Source organism: Jaculus jaculus, chromosome 15 (assembly GCF_020740685.1).
Source record: "Jaculus jaculus isolate mJacJac1 chromosome 15, mJacJac1.mat.Y.cur, whole genome shotgun sequence".
NCBI classification, from domain to species: domain Eukaryota; kingdom Metazoa; phylum Chordata; class Mammalia; order Rodentia; family Dipodidae; genus Jaculus; species Jaculus jaculus.
This window is the reverse complement of record NC_059116.1, coordinates 56545103-56564225: the sequence shown is the minus strand read 5'-3', so window position 1 is coordinate 56564225 and position 19123 is coordinate 56545103. Positions and strand designations below refer to the sequence as shown.

Below are 19123 nucleotides of genomic sequence, written 5' to 3'. Positions count from 1 at the left end.
TTGGGAACTGAAATGGTTGACTTTATAATTCAAGCAAAGGAAGAAAGAAGAAAAAAAAAAACCCTGCCATTGAGGGGCTAACTATATTTATTGTTTTATTAATAAATAATAATAAATTTAATTATTTATTTATTATTAAGCTACACAGAACATCTTAGATGATTTTCACATTAGGTCACTGGTGATCAAGATTAAAGATGGTGTGATTTCAGAAGTAAATTTGCTTTTAACAGCTTCTAAAAGAAGATTAGTAAATGGCAATCACTTAGTCACTTGTTGCAGTTAAAGGCAAATCATTGTTTCCTAATTGTCTATTTAGAAATTTCAAGACATATCATTTAGCCTGTTCTTTTCTCATTGAATGACGCATAATATATGACCGCCTTGCTTTTTATTCCTTTCTAATTTCCTCAACATTAAAGTAAAATTAAAATGTTTTTATCTTTTGCCAAAGTATATTTGTTTGTTTCCATTTCCCTTTTGCAAAGCAATTCTTTCTTCTTAATGAAGTTTTCACAACTTTAGTCTCTATGACTTTGCAAATCCCATGTAATTTAGTTGCCTTACTTTAAAATAAGAAATCAAACTTCTTAAACTGGAGAGATGGCTTAGTGATTAAGGCTTTTACCCGCAAAGCCAAAGGACCCAGGTTTGATTCCCCAGGATCCAAGTAAAGTCAAACATGTCAGGAGTTTGTTTGTGGATACTGGAGGCCCTAGCATGCCCATTCTCTCTCTCTCTCTCTCTTTTCTCTCTTTCCCTATTTTCTCTCTCTCTCTTACTCAAATAAACAAATGATAATAATTGTTTAAAAAAACTTCTGTTAAAAAAAAATCAAACTTCTTAATTTCAATGTTATACAATGAAAGCCTAAATGGAAGACATGACTTTTCTTATATACGTAAAGTCTTTCTAAAATTTTACACTGGTTTAGATACAAATTTTTGACATGAGAAATTATAATTTGATGTTTATACATTCTTCCTTAAGTTTGCAGCTATCTCACAGTTACTCTGGTAGATAACAAAATCAGGTATGACCCTGATGATAATAGTTCCCAATTTTCACTTCAGAAATTTATGTTTAACTTGAAAATAAAAGCTTTGCTGTCCCTCTTGATGCTCAATTCTTGCCAGTATCTTGACAGTATAATTCCTTGTTTGCATAGTTTATGCAGCATTACCATTCTTCCTTCTGGAGATGCTTTGAAATTTGTTGTAAGAAAAGTATCTTACTAGCATGATAATTTTACCCTTTAAAACTTGTATTTTTCACTTTTCTTATTTTTCTAATTTGAAGTTTTCTACATTTATATAAAAATATATAAAATCAAATTATAAATAATTATACTAAATGATGAGGACATCTAAATAGAAATTGAACTGCTCACTATTTAATTTTAATGCCTTTAATCAAAGTTTTGTGGGGAAAAATCCAAAACACTCTGTGAAAACATAATTATAAATTTTTTAAGTGTTATAGAGAACCTTGTCTCATTGATTTTTTTTTTCATTGCCATGATTCCATGTGTAGCTCAGCTAAATATTCCTTCCAACTGTCCATTTGTGGTTAAAATGGATTTACTTCTTTTAAAAGGCAAAATCATTGTTTTATGGAATTAATGAATCTGGCCAAATTTTTAAAAAATCCATTTTCAGTGTAAATATCTCGACTTTGACATAGAGAATAAACAAAGAATCAGTATGAGGGGCACATGGTTTCTTCTATAGGTAGGTCTTCTTCTCCCTAGAAAATGAGCAGGTTATTTGATGATACTCTATAGCAATTTCCTCCCAATGGAAACATTCCCTCCTGGAAGGATTAAGGACACTCAGGAGACTCAGAAAATCAGCAAGTCTGGGGGGAAGTTGCAAGACTCCTCTCGAAGGCCACATAAAGGGAAAACAAGTGTTGGGGGACTCTGCAGGCTGCAGGTTGTACAGTGAGCTCCAGAGACAGCTTCCCTGAGTCCTCACCTATGTTGGGTGGCTTTTCTTGAGTCATCCATGCTCCTGGACGCAAACCTCACCCTGCTCGGTAAGTAACCCCAGTTTTGGTACAATTGTGCTTTAGTATGTCACCCGTTACCCTATCTGCAGTGCATAGATGTGTGTTTGCATCTCCCCAGGGAAAAAGTTTCCAGAGACAAATGGGAAAGAATAAAACAGATCCTCTGCTATAGTCTGGCTCTTCTCCATGCCTGGCAAAGTTCTGGATACCTCATTGGCATTTAAACATACCTTTTCCCCTCGACAGACGATCAATCTAAAGGAATTTGCCTTCTTTCAGCTTGCTTTTCACCAAAGTATTTGTGTATACTTTAACAAATTAAACTCAGGGCTGGGGAGATGGTTCAGCAGTTAAAGGTGCTTGTTTGCAAAATCTGATGCCCACTGTTTGATTCCCCAGAACCCACATAAAGCCAGAAGCTTTATGTGGTGCATGTGTCTGGAGTTCATTTTCCATGGCAGTAGGCCCAGGCATGCACATACTCTCTCCCCACCTCTGTCACTTTCTTGAATAAATTCATAAAACTAAACAATTGTAGCAGCAATAAGGCTTTTAAGGAAAGCTGGCCACAGACATTCTATAAAAGCCCCAGACCAGTTTAACTGAAGTTACAATACAAGCAGTAATATTAAATTGTTTCCTTTAAAAAAGCTAACTAATCAGCTCAAAGGGTACAATGTATTTTGAAACTGTAATATATTGCTTAAAATTACATTTTTGAAAATGTTTTGGAAATAACTTCCTGAGTCTTAAAAAGTAAATTTATTAGCAAGATATATTATTAACATGACAATGTTTGAATATGTTTTTAGTTGCACGTAACTGTTCTTTTAAAATACTCTTTTAGGTCAGACTATTGGCTTTCAGTCTGCAAAAAATTTGAAAGTTTAATGAAAATTCTATGCTGTTTTCAGTGATCAAAGCAAAAATCTTAAGCAGCATTTTTAGAATTTCAGAATGTTACTTTTTTCTAATAATGTAAAAATGCATTGATTTGTGACGATGAACAAGACAGTCTACATTATGTCTTAATGATCACACTACTATATATCTCAATGGCTCCTCAAAGACACTCATGTTCTACATTTTAAACAAATACTTAATCTTGTGTCTCTTTCATGGAATTTTCAAGGAAAATTCAGCTTTTAGTATCACAAACCCTTACAATTTAAAACTTTTGTGTGAGCTGGAAATGTGCCTACTGCTTGGGCCTCTCATGTGAGTATGTTCAGGCAGAAGGGGACAGACATCCTCTGAGAGAAAGTAATAACATATAGGCAGGAAAAGAGCATGAATGCTATTGTGGAAACAAATCTTGTCAATTTCCTAACATTAGTGCCTATAAACTCAGAGCCACTTGTGTTCACTATTCTCTTTCAAAAATAGAATTTAAAAGTCTGATCAAAGGTGAGGTTTTCCTTTAAGATAGTCAGTTAAGTATGAGTAGTTACCAGCTCTAACGCTATTAAGAGTATTAACACTCAATGTTCTGCCAGGTCATAAAGTACTCGTATAATAAACAGAGTGAGTTTGGATATTGTTAATATTTACATAGCTCTGCCCTGCAAAATATTCTTTGTGTAAATCAGATATCTTGACATTTTACAGCTGATATTTTATTACTGATGAGAAAAAGTGATGTAGGAGGATCCCTATGAGTTCTAGAAGAACCTGGGGCTATAGAGTGAGTTCCAGGTTACTCTGGGCTACAGTGAGACCCCCGCCTGGGGGAGGGGTGATGGCAAAAACAAAATTTTTGCTTCATAAAGACCCCAAGGAGAGCTTTCAGGCTGCCATGGCTGCTATATTGTCACCTGGTAAAGTGGTGGTGCTTGTGTTTTGAAACCACGACCAAGTAGCATTGTTCATCTTGTTACTGAGGTATTCTCTATTAAATGAGGTATTCTCTATTTAGTGGTGCAATGTTAAATGTTAATTTAGTTCATTTAATGCATTTTTTCCAAATAAGCATCTAAATTAGAACAAAAATCAGAAGTTTCATAGTGTAATATAACGATGCAAATAATCCCTCCTGAAGATCAATATATATTCTTGTTCCATCCATACTTTAAAAAATTGCATTTTCTTTTAGCTTTTTGAGCTCTTTTGATAAAAAATGTCAGACATACTTCGCGGTTCTTTTTTCTTTTCTTTTTAAATAATCCTGTTCTCCAAATTAACTTTGCAGAAATGGAGAGGAAGTTAAACTTTATACGGGATTTATGACCTTCCAAAAAAGAAATTCACTTCTAATAAAGATCTTGTGTCGAATCGTTCTTTACTCAGATACCTAAAGTATACTTATGAAGATTCTATTAGTAATTAAAATCACAGGGTAGTGAGTACAGCAACACAGTCTGCTTTGGAAATGTGTTTATTTGTAAGAGTGAGTACAAATTTTAATAATCCTGTCAAATATGTTCATGAATAATTTATGACTCTCCAATTGTTGCAGCGCAGTGCGTGCACACCCACGCAGTAATCTATTGTCATATTGCAGAAGTGGCAAAGCGAGGTCAATTTAGATCAGATCTATAAATTTAGATGTGCGCAAATCTCACAAAAGGGCAGTGCTTTGCGGCTAAGCCGGGAGTTTAAAAACACACACAAACAAAACGCTGGAGTCTCCCCCCGGAGCGGCCCAGGAGGGCGGGCTGCCCCCGGTCGGCGCGGGGCTTCCGCCGGCGCGTTGGCTCGGAGCCGCAGGCCGCCGGCCGGGCGGGATCCGAGGCCGGGCGGGTACCCGAGGCCCGCGCGCGCCCGAGCCTGCCGCGCGCGCGCGCGCGCCGCCGCCCAGCTGAGCGCGGGGTCACGTGGTGCGCGTGTCGAAGGTCACGGCGCGCGCACAATGGAGCTCTCGGCGTTTGTGCAGAGCGGCTTCCAAACGCTGGCAGATCCCAGCTGTTTCGACTCCAACGCCTTCGCGCTGCTGCTCCGGGCGGCGTTCCGGAGCCTGCTGGACGCCCGGGCGGACGAGGCCGTGCTAGGTAAGCGACCGGCGCCGCGCGCGGCCTGGGGCCCCGGAGCCAGCGGCCGCCGAGCCTGGAGTCAGAGCCCTAGCCGGAGCCGGTCCGAGCCGTCCCGGAGCGTCCCGCGGCCCTGTGCATTGTTCTGCCCGCGCTGGGCACCTGCCCCAGCCAGCCCCGCCGTCAGTCCCGAGCTCCCCGCTCACCCCTTTGTTCCTTTGTAGAGCCGCGTTCACGTCTTGTTTGTGGCCTAAACGCGTGAGCTTTGCAGCCTGCTCTCGGCTGCGGCTGCTTTGACATTTGGACTTCATCTGGGGAGCGTCTGGTAATGCAAGCTCTGGGGACTGGGCCTGCCCAGGTCGAAAGGGGGCTGCTCCCGAAGTAATTACTGGGTCACCTAGTGTTGACATTTTCCAACCTATAAGGCGACCTCGGGTTTCTGATACCTGCTGCACTGGTTGGGTGTGCTCTGCCCAGGCTCCTCGCCTAGAACCTTTGTAGGGTGCAGGATGTTTTGTCCCCTGCAGATACCAGGAGGCGACACTGTTTTGAGCAGTTTGGTCGCAGAATGCAGTGTATGGATTAAGGGCATATTTAAAAACAGATCGCCTGTAGTTAGTTTTTTCAAAAAATAAATATCCTAACAATTTATGGTGTGCGTTTTCCCATAATTTCACAAGCTAGGCATTTGTACAAAAAGTATGAAAGCGGAAGTTCTTAAAGCCAAAATATTGACACATGGATTAATCTCAAAACGGGGCGGGGTGTGGTGGGGGGAGGTGGCTGTCAAAAACCGAAAATACGGAAGAGTTTGAATTTTCTGTTCTATGTTCTAACTTCTGCCATTCCTCCAACATCCCATGTAATTAATGTCCACAGAGCTAATTTCTCTAAAACTTCATTTAAAAACGTTCTGTCCGAAATTTTACACTGTGTGAAATGTTTACCTTTGGTTTTTCCTTTAATTTATTCCAATCAGTTTTAGAATGACCACTATATGGTTACTTTTATTTTGGGGGCCACAATGTCTTATGAAATATTAAGATAGGATACAAGTAAGTAATTGGAAACAGATTGACAGTGGAAAATGCAGCCTCTTCGCTTGACCGTGTTCATCTCATTCATTTACAGCTGACAGACCTTATAATGGAATTTTTGTTATCTTTTTAATAGGGGATTTTACCCCAAATTAAAATATCCATTTTAGGAACATGAATATAAACATTTTTGTATTACTTTAGATCACCCAGATTTGAAACATATCGACCCAGTGGTTTTAAAACATTGTCATGCAGCAGCTGCAACTTACATTCTGGAAGCAGGAAAACACAGTGTTGACCAATCAACTCTCAGGTACAGGATTTATGTCTATACATTTGCTTTCAAATATTATCTTTATGATCCCAATTTCACTTTTAATGATGGAGACCAAACTTTGGCTTTCTCTCTTCTAGCACTTATCTAGAAGACTGTAAATTTGACAGACAGCGGATAGAACTATTTTGCATGGAGTATCAGGTTACTTACTTTAAAGTTTCAAATTAACATTTACTCCTTTTTTCTACAATGTATGAAAAAAATTGTTTTCTTTACTTTTTTCCCCCCTTCCTCCTCAGAATAATAAGAATTCTCTAGAAATTCTACTGGGAAGGTAGGTACTGTATAAGGTGTCAAGCTGAGACACTTTTCACTTGCATGTATGGAGAATGTGAAACAAAACAGGGTTAAAAACAAACAAAACCCCACAAAACCCCTGAGATCCTGACACAAAAGAGGCCCAAAAAACAAGTGAGAAAACTGAAGTCATGTTGTTAAAGATAAGACTTGTGGTAATTTTAGGATGCTGTAACTCTCAGAATTTGAAAACGAAGTTTTTCAGTAATTTAGAGTGGGTTGAAATGGAGTGATGGGAGAAAGGTAAACCTTAATATTCTGTAGTTATTACATATAAAATTATCTTTTATATTATCTGTTTTATCTTTCAGTATAGGCAGCGCTCTCCCTCATATAACTGATGTTTCTTGGCGCCTGGAATATCAGATAAAGGTAAAGTTTAACAAACTGTTCTGCAGAGGGATTTAGGACACTTAAGAGGAAGCAAAGGCTAGTATGTATGTGTTGTGTTCTTTTAGACCAATCAGCTTCATAAGATGTACAGACCTGCATATTTGGTGACTTTAACTGTAGAGGTATGTATAGATAATCCTTATCTAAAATTGAAATGTCTGATAAAATCTTAAATATTTTCTTGATTTAAATAACACAGCTTTCTTTCTCTTCTAGAACAAGGATTCCCAGTCCTACCCAGAGATTAGTTTTAGCTGCAGCATGGAACAATTACAGGTATGGTATTTGGAATCTGAATGTGCCTATCTTATAGAGAATTATGATTATGGGAAGTTAAAAAATAATCTAACTGCCTGTTAGCAGATAATGAAGGTTGGTTACAACTTTAATGGCAAAGTGGGCTTGAAAAAGCAGTATTTTAACACAGACAACACTTGAAAGGAAGATGTTCTTAATGTTTCTAGTGGCCTGTATTGCTGTTCTAATTAAAATACACTTTGTGTTGTGTTCAGTGTTAATTCCTTCAATTTATGAGTTTGATCCCAGTGTGATAAAGAAAACAGAAAGGATTGTGAGACACCTTTCACAAATTAAACTTTAAAATTTGGATTTTTTAAAGGGTAGTTTAAAATAACTTTTGAGAAAGGGAAATGTATACATAAGTTCTTAATACTGTTTATATTATCGATGTAAGACTGGAGAAATAGAAAACTTCATTGAATGGATATGACAACGAATTTATTGACCACTTTTTTTAAAATGAAGATCATTCCTGGGAATTTAGATGAAACTGAATTGTTGAAGTACATTTAAAAAGCAATTTCAGTATATTAAAGTTTAAACTTTCAAAATGTTTATGAAGCAGTTTGAGACATAATTTAGATACACCATGACACTATGCTTGTAGAAATCAGGTTTAAACTGTAGAGAAATAGCCGGCTTGAAGACGAGATGTACATGAAATGCTTCTAGTAACCAACAGTGATTTGTCAAAGGTTAAAATCCTACTTTACCAAGCATTCTACCGTCTTTTTTGTTGCAACTCTGTCAAACTCGCATACTTTGTTACATGTTTTATCCTACAAACATGGCATAAGATATACGTCTTTTAGGACTTGGTGGGGAAACTTAGAGATGCTTCAAAAAGCCTGGAAAGAGCAACTCAGCTGTAATTTGCGGAAGCTCACGATCCATTGGCTCCGTAGGAAAACCAGAACCGCCTTGCCTTCAGCCGGTCCATCGCTTATGCAAATTGGATGTCCTTGTTTTCAGCAGAAAAGACGTTTCTCTTAAAGTTTTGCCACCCGTTAGTTCTGGCACTTTCTTACCCGCGTTGAAAGGGTTAAGAAAGAAAATCTGCCCGAGTATTTGACTCATTTTCAGTATTAACTACGTATTTTTTCTATTTTCGTCGTTTCCAAGCTCTAAGAAAGCATTGTCCCCTGAATAAATGAGGTGATGCTCCCACTAAAAGCGTCGGTATTCTTTTGAACTGTGTTATGTGTGTGGAAAGTCCGTGTGGTTGGCGCTGAGCCGGCCTCTCCTCGGAAGGGCGCGCGGGTTGGGAAGGCCGCGATCCCGGGGTGCGGGGCCCGGCGGGGAGCCGGCCCGTTACCTGCGACCGGGCGGCGGCCCCCGCGGGAGGCCGGGCGGGCGCTGTTGTTTCCTCGCGCCCCACTGGGCGCGCGTTCGGAGCCTGGGCCGCCACCGGCGGGGCCGAGCGGGAACCGCAGCCAGGCGGGCCCCGTGGCGAAGGCATCCCGGGGGGCGGGGGCGGCCGCGCGGCGCCCGAGGTCGCGGCGGCGCCCGCGCAGAGCAGGCGGCGCGTGTGGCGCTGTGGAGAAATGCCGCCGCCGCGCAGCGCGAGGGGAGGGGGCGGCCGCGGGCCCGACTACACCGACACTAATTCCCAGGCCGCCCTTAAGGAATGAGGGAGCACGTGACCGGGGGGCGGGGAGAGGGGGCGGGCGGACTCCGAGCCATTTTGGAGCGGGTGTCAGTTTCCACTGTGCCTTCAGCGGTGCATTTTTTTCCACCTCCCCTCCCCCTCCCGTCCTCCTCCCCTCCCCCCGCTCCGCCCCGCGCGCACACGCGGCGCCCCTCGCCTCCGCCCCCCGCAGCAAGTATGAAATAATAATCGTACTATTAAAGGCAGAGACCGGGCGAGACAATGGGGCTGAGGGCGAGCGAGCCCCGATCCGGATTAGCAACACCTCCCGGCCCCGCAGAATAATCCGGCTCGCGCCCCTCCGCGCGCCTCCCCCGAGCGCGGAGCGCGGAGCGCGGAGCGGGCGGCGGCGGCCGAGGGAGGAGGCGGAGGCGGCGGCGGCCCGGAGGAGGCGGCGTTGGAGGCCGCGGCGCGGGCGGAGGAGGCGGAGGCCGAGCCGGGAGGAGGCCGCGGCGGCGCGGCGCGCGAGGAGGAGGCCGGCTCGGGAGGCGGCATGAGCCGGGCGCGGCGGCCGCGGCGGCTCGCGGCGGCGCTCGGTGCCCATTGACAGCGGCGTCTGCAGCTCGCTTCAAGATGGCCGCTTGGCTCACGTTCATTTTCTGCTGAACGACTTTTAACTTTCATTGTCTTTTCCGCCCGCTTCGATCGCCTCTCGCCGGCTGCTTTTCCGGGTACGTAGGAGGCCGGCGCGGGCGGGCGGGGGCGGCGGGGGCCCGGAGCACCGCGGGCGGGAGCGGCGGGAGCCCGGCCCCCCCGCGCCCGGCCCGGCCCGCGCCGGCGGGAGGCTGACAGCGTGGGCGCCGCGCCGAGCCCGCGCCCCGCCGCCGCCCCGCGCGGGGACCGAGCGCAGCCCGCGCCCCGCCGCCGCCCGCCGCCCGGCTCGGCCCGGCTCGGCTCGGCTCGGCTCGGCGCCGCTCCAGCCCCGCCGGCCGCGCGCCGCCCCACGCCGGAGTTCCCTTCTCCCCCGAGCGCCCCCCGGCACCCTCGCGACGCACATGGTCCCCGAGCGGAGCCCGCGCCCGTGCCGCCCGCGCGGCTCTCGCGGCCGCGGCGCCCTTTGTTGAGCGCGAGACCGGGCTGAACGCGGACGGGAGCCTCGCGTCCCGGGCCGCCTGGGTCGAGTGCTCCCCTCCTCTCCCGAAGAAAGGGCTCCGGAGGGGGCCGAGCGGCCAGGGAACGCCCCCATCTTATAGGGACGGGCACCCGGGGGGACAGCGATCCCGCCCAGGTGGGTGTTAGCCTTCAGGGAGCCCCGGCAAAAATGTTATTAACTTAAGTTGGAGGGACACTTGTCTGAACCTGGGTGGCTGGTAAGATGGCGGTTCCCAGTTGTTTCCAAGGGCTTGTGCATTTGTGTTGAAAAGGGTGAAGTTGTCAAGGTGGGATTTGTTGGGCGCCTTGGACCAGTGATCCAAACGTGCTTTGGACGTGCTGTCTGGGAAGTGCTTTTCAAGTTTGGAGCTTTGTTTTGAAGTGATGGTGACTGGACGTTAGCTGGAGGTTTCCTTGCTGTCCCCACTTCTCTCCCCACCCCCTTTCCTTTTTCCCTCGCAGAGGCTACTTAACTTTTCTCTTGTCCATGGGATGCGCTCAGAATCCTGACTTAGGTCCACTGCGTTTTATAGCATAGGTCATGTGACAAGGAGATGCTTTGGCAGGGGAGCACTAAAACGTTGGTAGCTTATGTTTATGTAGTCATTTGGACTTGACAGCCATAGAAGCACCCTCTTTTTTCCAGAGCTTTACTATTAATAATTGGAAATAAACAAGGAGAGGCTTTGATCATTCCCAATTGCAATAAAAGGATTTAATGGACTTAGTGGTCACGGTTTACTCTCTGAAGGAGAGTCATACATTAACCCCTTCCCTTAAAAGTAGGCAAAACGCAGAAGTCATTTACCCAAATGCAATGGAAGCGAGTGATGTGTAGACTGTAGTAGTTCAACCTATTTATAGAAAAGCTAACCTCCAAGTTTAGGAAACACATTACAAGCTGTAATAAAAATTGAGTACTCAAGTATGTGAATTGTTAATGATATGGGTGTACCAAGTTAAGGACAGTGTCCAGTAACAGTAGACAGTAGACGGATGAAAAGTTAAGAAGTATTTCTCAGAGGTTGAGTTTTTTGAGTAAAATTATTAAAAAATTTATACAAAAGTTCATTTCCATGCGTCTTACTCAACATGCAGAGAGGCTTGAAATTACCTAAGTGGGCAAATTATCCTTTAATAATAGTGTCTTTAACGCCGTATAAAAGACTATGTATGTGTCTATACTCAAAGGTTTTTGTAAGACAATTAAGTCTTGGTTGTATTTGATAAACCCACTGAGTTCTAAGATGCATGTTAAGTGCCCAGATAGGCCACATTCTCTTCACGAGTCAAATTAACTCCCATTTTACCCATACTTGCATTAGAGCTGTGAGCCCCAACTGTTGGGATCATGGACTTCATTTGCATTTCTTAGATGGTAGGCATCTGAGCTGTTACCGTAAGAACTTGCTTCTATTTCCCTTCATTTTCACAAGGCTGGTGTTCCGCCTGCAACTAAAGACTGACAGCCTAAGTAAGTAAGTTAGAAAGGCGGGTTTTAACTGTCATTTTCATCATTATGTGTTGGGTGCATTTTTACTGCTTACAGGCAGCTTTTGTGTTGGAACCTTGAAGATGTTCATTTTCAAGGTGCTACAAGATTGTTTCTTAGCCATTCTGAGGCTGTTGGACATTCTGGAAGTCTTCCTTAGGTTGTCAGTACTATGCAGCAGGATGAAATATTAACAGATTTTTACATCAGTAATAAAATGACAATTTAATAACAGTATGAGTGGTAGTAGAATTGGGATCATATTCTTCGCTGGGTCAGAGGAGTTGTGTAAATTGAGACTTAAGATGGATTTGAAAGCATTTGGTCCAGTTCTTGTGACTGAAATGTTCCAAGCCAACCAGCTGATAACCCTCCTTGGTTGGTCTTTGACTTGGTACTTGTGTTTGTGTAATGGAGTGTTTGCTGCAAGATAGAAGAGATAAAGGAGCTGTTTGTGTTGGAGCCCTTGGGTGAGATTCATGATGAGTGGTGTTAGTGGGGGATGATTTCTTAGGCAGAGTATCACTTCGCTGACCATCTTCCTAGGGAAAATCCTGATTTCCCAAGAAGAGCTTCCTTTAAGCACCAGGCAGGCTGGTCTGTAGTCCACTGAGTACAATTCAACTTGTATCTTGCTATGCTTTAAGAGACATCGCTTAACAAAGCTCTTAAGAATTAAACCCTCAGGTGTATTTTACAACCAATTTCACTGGTTCCTAAATTTCTATTCAAGGCAATTCAAGGTGCAGAATTCTGTCTTGTTTCAGGTTCTGCAGTAAGTGAAAGGGTAGTAGTTAAAGAAATGCAATGTCCAATAGTACTACACCAAGTAATTGACCTCCCTGATGCTCTCTGGTGTGTTGTTGCTGACAGCCCTACATTGTGGCTTCTGCATACTAGCTGTTGGGACTATCATTTCATCGCGTGAGGGGTCTGGGAAGAAAATGTCATTTGTTTTCTCTTCATTCATTACTCGGGGTTGACAAGGTGTTGATTTAGCTTTGGGAATGGACTGGTCACATGGTTCTTTACATATTGCCACTATCCTGCAGAATCAAGTAGTTTTTCCTGTCTTCAGCCTAGTTTATTCAAAGGGAACTCCCCCCCCCCCCAAAAAAAAAACCGATCTCAGTGTTCAGCCCTCCCAACAAAACTTTGTATGGCTCTTCTCAAGTACAAGAGAATTTACTAGCGCAAGAAGCCTTAGAGGTTCAGTTCAACAAACATCTCTGCAACTTGAGCCTTGCCGGGCATGGGGCTAAGTGCACAGTTGGCAATTCTCAAAAGATCCCTTTCGTGAAATTTCTGACCTAGCGATCTTAACAGGACAGATGGAAAGAGGCAAGATAAGAATAGCTTTTCGTGCCCAGTCTAAGCAGACTGATACCCCCAAGACCGTGTGACGGAGTGGGGAGTGCTTTTGGCGCGGGCTCCGGGCCGGGGATCCCCGGGGCCCGGGTGTCGGCCTCGCCTTGCCGATCTGTCGCGCCCCTCCCCCGTCCGCACCCGCGCACCGCACGCACGCCGGCTGGGCTCGGCTGGCTGCAAGAGGAGTTGCCCGGGTGGCCGGATGCCAAGTGTAAGTGTAAGTTGCTATGGAAACCTCGACCGGAGCGAGTTCCGAATCTCAGGATCGAGATGGAGCTCCGGGTGCCGCCGGATCCGCCCCTCACGTCCCGGCCGGCCGGCTCGGCGTGCTAGCCCGGGCCCCAGGCCTTGGGAGGTGCTTCTCTGCCGGCACCGGAAAAGCCAAGGGATGCATAAAGGGTAAAAGGTGTTTTGCCTTTGTATGCTTGAAACCTGCCAGGTTCTGGTTGCTTAAGCCTTCTAAAGAAGAAACCCGGAGGCAATTGACTATAAATTCAGAGACTTAGAACCGTCCCTAGTTGGTTAGTGAATGACTGCTGGGAGTGCTGGTGTCTGCCGAAGCCTGGGGCTGCGGAGCTGGAGGACGGACCTAGAGAAGGAACCTGAACTCACCTGGCGCCCAGCCCCTTCTTGACCATTTTATCTTCCCCCAGGAATGGCCTGGAGGGTCAGAAGAAATTTTAGTTAGATCCTTTTAAACCATATGAGGAGATTGTCCTGATCTCATTAGCAAATTCCTTCTGAGGAAAATGATGGGGCAGCCCAGCTGTACTGTATTAAGTTTTAGGAACTCCTCAGCGTTTGAGAAATCTGCAATTACTAGGAGTTGTGAAGATAATCTTAGCTGTCCCCCCCCCTCTTTTTTTTTAAATTATGGTCAATATTTGTGTCTTGCAGGATCTTTGATCAAGCAGAAATGCATCGAACAACTAGAATCAAGATCACTGAGTTAAATCCCCACCTCATGTGTGTGCTTTGTGGAGGGTATTTCATTGATGCCACCACCATAATAGAATGTCTACATTCCTGTAAGTACACAGCGTTAGCCCACTAATGTCATTGATACTTCACAGTTCATCCTGAATATAAAATTTAACAATTCCCACAGACCGTGGGAATGTTTGTACAAAGTAGTGGGAGTTGTTTTTCTATCCAATGACTTGTTATTTCATAATAAATAGTGTGTAGTGTTCTTAGGATGCTAATTGATTTAGTATATTAAGTACATTTTGTCATTTACTATTTTTTAATTTCAGTTTGACACTGAAATATTAACTATAATGTTAATGCTTGAGCCTTGATTTCTAAACTTTACATGTTCCTACTTCTAGTTTGTAAAACATGTATTGTGCGCTACCTGGAGACCAGCAAGTATTGTCCTATCTGTGATGTCCAGGTTCACAAAACCAGACCACTACTGAATATAAGGTAGGAAAATATTTAAGTTCTTTGTTGGTAACTATTAGCATTACATGATTCACAAACAGGGAAAACATTTCTTTTTTTGTTCCACAGAACACTTATTCTTGAATCCCCTCCAGATATTTGTACTTTGTAGAAGACAGCCCTTTAATTCCTTGTCATTTTAGTGGTGACCAAGTTTAGGTAAAGTTCAGTATTATTCCAAAGATCTAAAGGTCTTTCTATCTTTTAAAACAGAATTAGTTTTCTTTTTTGCATTGCTTTATTGACATAATGACAATACATTTTTAAAGTGTTTCCCTATTCTTTTTATTCATATTTGTGAAATCAGTAACTTGAAAGGCACACTTCCCTTGAATCAGGGAAAGTGAAGAATTTGCTTCTGCTGATTTGAAAGAGTTCCATTACCTATAGATTTCATTATTATCAGTGTAGTTATTTATATACAGCACCATAATCAGGTGAAAAACTGTAGCACAAAAATCTATAAGAACTTAAAAATATTTTTAGGTTTTGCAATATTTACTTTTCTTATCATTTTCAGGTCAGACAAAACTCTTCAAGATATTGTATACAAATTAGTTCCAGGACTTTTCAAAAGTGAGTAATTTGTTTAAATGAATTTTTCAAAGACCAGTATTTATTAGTTGTAACTATTATGTCAAAATTTTAAGTCTTTCCCTCTCCCCTTCAGATGAAATGAAGAGAAGAAGGGACTTTTATGCAGCTCATCCTTCAGCTGATGGTAAACTTTGGGGGGGGGAGGGGCAAAAGACTTTTATTTGGGGAGGAAAATTTATTTAGTGGTTAATATTAATTGAGTTCACTCTAAACTACACCTTCCATCCTCCTACATACAAAATAATTAAATATTCCTTTTTAAAAAGTTGGATTTCAATATGTCTTTTAATAGCTGCCAATGGCTCTAATGAAGATAGAGGAGAAGTTGCAGATGAAGATAAGAGGATTATAACTGATGATGAGATAATAAGCTTATCAATTGAATTCTTTGACCAGAACAGGTAAATTCTCTAGGAAATCTATTTTATGTTAACGTATATATTAGGTACACTGTTTCACCAATAAATTTTCTATTTCTTAGGTTGGATCGCAAGGTAAACAAAGACAAATCTAAGGAAGAGGTATGTTCTGTGTTACAAAAACATAAAGGCAACCTTGGATGCTAGATTTTATGAGTTTTATGTTCTCCTTTACAATAGTCTGGAGTCAGTTGATGGTGTTAAGTAAAAAAAAAAAAAAAAAAAAAAAAATGGCCACGTTTGATGTTTAAGAGGGATCCACGTTTGCTATTTAACAATTGGAATCCATTTTGTATATGGTTGCAATACTAACTAAATATTTTTCATAGTTCTTGCTAAATATTTAATATATCTTACTGTGTTAGGAGCTTGCTCATATAGTATTTATAATAGCAAACTCAAAGCATATAGTTGGGGGTTTCATTGCATCTGCTTTGGGTGTTAGTACCTTTTATCATATTTAGGTAATAGAAATTTTCTTTTTATCTGAAAGTTGAGAATTAGAAAAGTTTCTTATGAAAATATGATTTTAGGTGAATGATAAAAGATACCTGCGATGCCCAGCAGCAATGACTGTGATGCACTTAAGAAAGTTTCTCAGAAGTAAGATGGACATACCTAATACCTTCCAGGTACCTACTTTATAATTACGCACTGAATTTAGATTTGTTAAAAATTATCTTCATTTTGGATTTTGGGTCTTTAAAAGCAACAGAAACATATTTAATGGTAAATTTGAAGACATCTTCAAAACTATTTTGAGTAAATTGTGCATTATGCTATGAAAACAAATCCCTTAATAATTTCTAAAGCTATTTTTCCTCATCTAAAACATTTAACATAAAACATTTAAAACAATTTTCATATTTGTCCAAATGTTTGGAGAAAAGCATTTTAAAGCACTTTTGGATTATATTTAGATGATAAAAACCATGTGAAATTGGTCACTTAATGTTGAAATGTATCTCAATAGATTGATGTCATGTATGAAGAGGAGCCTTTGAAGGATTACTACACACTAATGGACATTGCCTACATTTACACTTGGAGAAGGGTGAGTAGCTGCCTACTTTTAGATTTGTTGGCCAAGTGCATGTAAAGACTTAGAGTGATGGTTTTTCTTTCTTTTACCTTGTAGAATGGTCCACTTCCTTTGAAATACAGAGTTCGGCCTACATGTAAAAGAATGAAGATCAGTCACCAGAGAGATGGACTGACAAATGCTGGAGAACTGGAAAGTGACTCTGGGAGTGACAAGGCCAACAGCCCAGTGGGTGGTCTCCCCTCCACCTCTTCTTGTTTGCCGAGTCCCAGTACTCCAGTGCAGTCTCCTCATCCTCAGTTTCCTCACATTTCCAGTACCATGAATGGAACCAGCAACATCCCCAGCGGTGGTAGCCACCAATCTTCCTTTGCCAGTAGACCTCGAAAATCATCAATAAATGGGTCATCAGCAACTTCATCTGGTTGATTCCTGAAGACTGTTGAAGAAAACAGTTTTAAACCCCTGACTTAGAGATCTCCATCCAGTACAGCTTTATAGACTATCGTCCAATTTGCTTTCTTTTGTAGTAACATTAAATTTGGCTATAAAGATGGAATAAATGTGATATACATGTGGACGTTAATGGAACAGAAGGATTCTTTCTATAAAGAATTGGATTCTGAGAGGCAGGCAAGAATTTTTTCTGTGTTAGGAAAGATGTCAAATGATTTCTGTAACTATTGTTTGGATTTGGAAATACTCTGCAGCAGGTAGAGGCATTGGGCCATAGTTTGTTACTCTCAACTAACCCTACATCACATTCTCCTTGATTGTTCTTGTTATGCTGTTTTGTGAACCTGTAGGAAACAAGTGCTTTTTATCTTGAAATACAACAAATGGAAAGAATAAGCATAGAATAATGCATTCTATGTAGCCATGTCACTGTGAATAACAATTTCTTGCATATTTAGCCATTTTCTGTTTTGATTTTTACTTCTCTGTTGCTACACAAAACTGATCAAAGGAAAGTAAACCAGTTTTACAATCTGTATGCCTAAAAGCGGGTACTACCGTTTATTTTACTGACTTGTTTAAATGATTCGCTTTTGTAAGAATCAGGTGGCATTATGCTTGTTGTACAATGCCATATTGGTATATGACATAACAGGAAACAGTATTGTATGATATATTTATAAATACTATAAAACTATTGTGTTTCATGCATTCAGAAATGGTTGTTAAAATTCTCCCAACTAGTTCGACCTTTGCAGATACCCACACTATACTCTATGTTGAACTTTACCTACCAGCATAGAATCTTTTTTAGTGTGGATAACTAATTTCAAATTCTTTTCCATTTGGAAGCAATTGACAGATTACCATAGTTCTGACTTTTCTCTGGTAACACATGCTTACTTTTAATGTTATAGTAAAGAAAAGTTTTAACCAAGGTAAATGGAAATAGCATTTTAATTTTCCATGGCTATGATGGAACTAATGTGCTTAATACATATTTATCACTGGAATTCTAAAATAAAATTTTAAATAAACCAGCTAATTGCTGGAAGAAGGCATTTTATCTAGTTATTTTAGTATGTGGTGTAATAGTAATTTCAAATTTAGGAGTTGCTTTAACAGTTAACAGAATATGCCTTCTCTGTAATGTCTGGAAGTAGAAGCAGTTTATTAGGGGTTTCTACAGGTATTTTTAAATAGAACAAACAGGTTGATTTTAAAATATGAACAACCCTGTCAATTTTCAGTTTGTTTTGCTTTGGTCGAACTTGGTGTGTGTTCATCACCCATCAGTTATTGTGAGGATGTTTATTCTAAATGAATATTGTTTCATGTTTGTTTGGGAAAATGTAGCTAAACATTTCACTGTCCCAGTCTGCAAAAAAAAAAAAGCACAATTCTATTGCTTTGTCTTGCTTGTAGTCATTAAATCATTACTTTTACATAGGTTGCTGTTACTTCTGCTTTCTTTAAAGATTCAGTAGTTGATGTTTTATGAAGCCACAAAATACATATATTTTTATTTTGAACTAAATTTGTACAGTCCCATTGTAACTGTTGTTTCTAATTACAGATGTAAAATGAAATTTCATTTTTAATTGAAAAAATCCAATAAAAAGGATATTTAGAAAATAGCTAAAATCTTTAATAAAAATTTGATATGAAAAGCACAATGTGCAGAAGTTTTAGAAACCCTATAGTGGATTAGAAGATGTTAAGGGTAAAGAGAAGACATTGCTGTCTTAAGTGGAATTGCTAAGAAGGCTATGCTATGTTTTATACTGCCTGAGATCCCACTGAGATGGATCTGTTTACTTACAATTTTTGCAGTAAAATTTACCAATGTTTGCCAGTTTGGGGGTGAATTTAACTCATTTTCCTAGGCTTTCTCAAGTTTTTTCATGATGTTATCTAGGGCAAAAGACATCTAATCTCCTATAATGGACTTATTTTTGAAATTGATTATTAAAATTGCTGCATTTATTACTTACTTAACAGTATTTCACCATACTTGAAAATATTTCCATTTATTGTTGTTTGGTAAAAGGATTTTTATCCTTATTCAATTTGCAAATTGCTTAACCTTAAATGGATGTAATTTCAGCCAAAATTTGTCTTTTAATAAAACAGGAGAAAGATGATTATGGATTGCATTCTTAAGCAACTAGTTATTACAGCTCGTACCATTAAGATTTAAAACCTTTGCTAAATTATCAC

The 19123-nt window shown here is 41.3% G+C and overlaps 2 protein-coding genes across 3 annotated transcripts; both read left to right on the top strand.

The window, feature by feature from the left end:
* The first annotated feature begins 4820 nt into the window (after positions 1 to 4820).
* Positions 4821 to 8516, top strand: Commd3 (COMM domain containing 3). 2 transcript variants are annotated; one of them, XM_004668413.3, is made up of 8 exons: positions 4822 to 4997; positions 6218 to 6329; positions 6431 to 6494; positions 6593 to 6627; positions 6962 to 7022; positions 7109 to 7165; positions 7260 to 7319; positions 8156 to 8516. In XM_004668413.3, exons 1-8 carry the CDS (start codon positions 4859 to 4861, stop codon positions 8213 to 8215), a joined length of 588 nt encoding a protein of 195 aa, XP_004668470.1. In that variant the 5' UTR covers positions 4822 to 4858; the 3' UTR covers positions 8216 to 8516. The 2 variants fall into 2 exon arrangements, with proteins under 2 accessions (XP_044990784.1, XP_004668470.1); XM_045134849.1 differs by lacking the exons at positions 6431 to 6494; positions 6593 to 6627 and having other exon boundaries at positions 4821 to 4997.
* A 991-nt stretch (positions 8517 to 9507) lies between these two features.
* On the top strand, positions 9508 to 18352 carry Bmi1 (BMI1 proto-oncogene, polycomb ring finger). Its single transcript, XM_045134848.1, has 10 exons — positions 9508 to 9662; positions 13841 to 13971; positions 14275 to 14371; positions 14910 to 14965; positions 15060 to 15110; positions 15279 to 15387; positions 15468 to 15507; positions 15939 to 16037; positions 16379 to 16459; positions 16544 to 18352. Exons 2-10 carry the CDS (start codon positions 13860 to 13862, stop codon positions 16874 to 16876), a joined length of 978 nt encoding a protein of 325 aa, XP_044990783.1. The 5' UTR covers positions 9508 to 9662; positions 13841 to 13859; the 3' UTR covers positions 16877 to 18352.
* The last annotated feature ends 771 nt before the right edge of the window (positions 18353 to 19123 follow it).

Excerpts from the sequence above, each read along its gene's own strand:
- Commd3 (XM_004668413.3), top strand. The coding sequence starts at position 4,859 with ATGGAGCTCTCGGCGTTTGTGCAGAGCGGCTTCCAAACGCTGGCAGAT. Across the intron at positions 4,998-6,217 it reads GGCGGACGAGGCCGTGCTAG|ATCACCCAGATTTGAAACAT; the intron begins GTAAGCGACCGG and ends GTATTACTTTAG. Across the intron at positions 7,023-7,108 it reads GCCTGGAATATCAGATAAAG|ACCAATCAGCTTCATAAGAT; the intron begins GTAAAGTTTAAC and ends GTGTTCTTTTAG.
- Bmi1 (XM_045134848.1), top strand. The coding sequence starts at position 13,860 with ATGCATCGAACAACTAGAATCAAGATCACTGAGTTAAATCCCCACCTC. Across the intron at positions 14,372-14,909 it reads AGACCACTACTGAATATAAG|GTCAGACAAAACTCTTCAAG; the intron begins GTAGGAAAATAT and ends TATCATTTTCAG. Across the intron at positions 14,966-15,059 it reads AGTTCCAGGACTTTTCAAAA|ATGAAATGAAGAGAAGAAGG; the intron begins GTGAGTAATTTG and ends TCTCCCCTTCAG.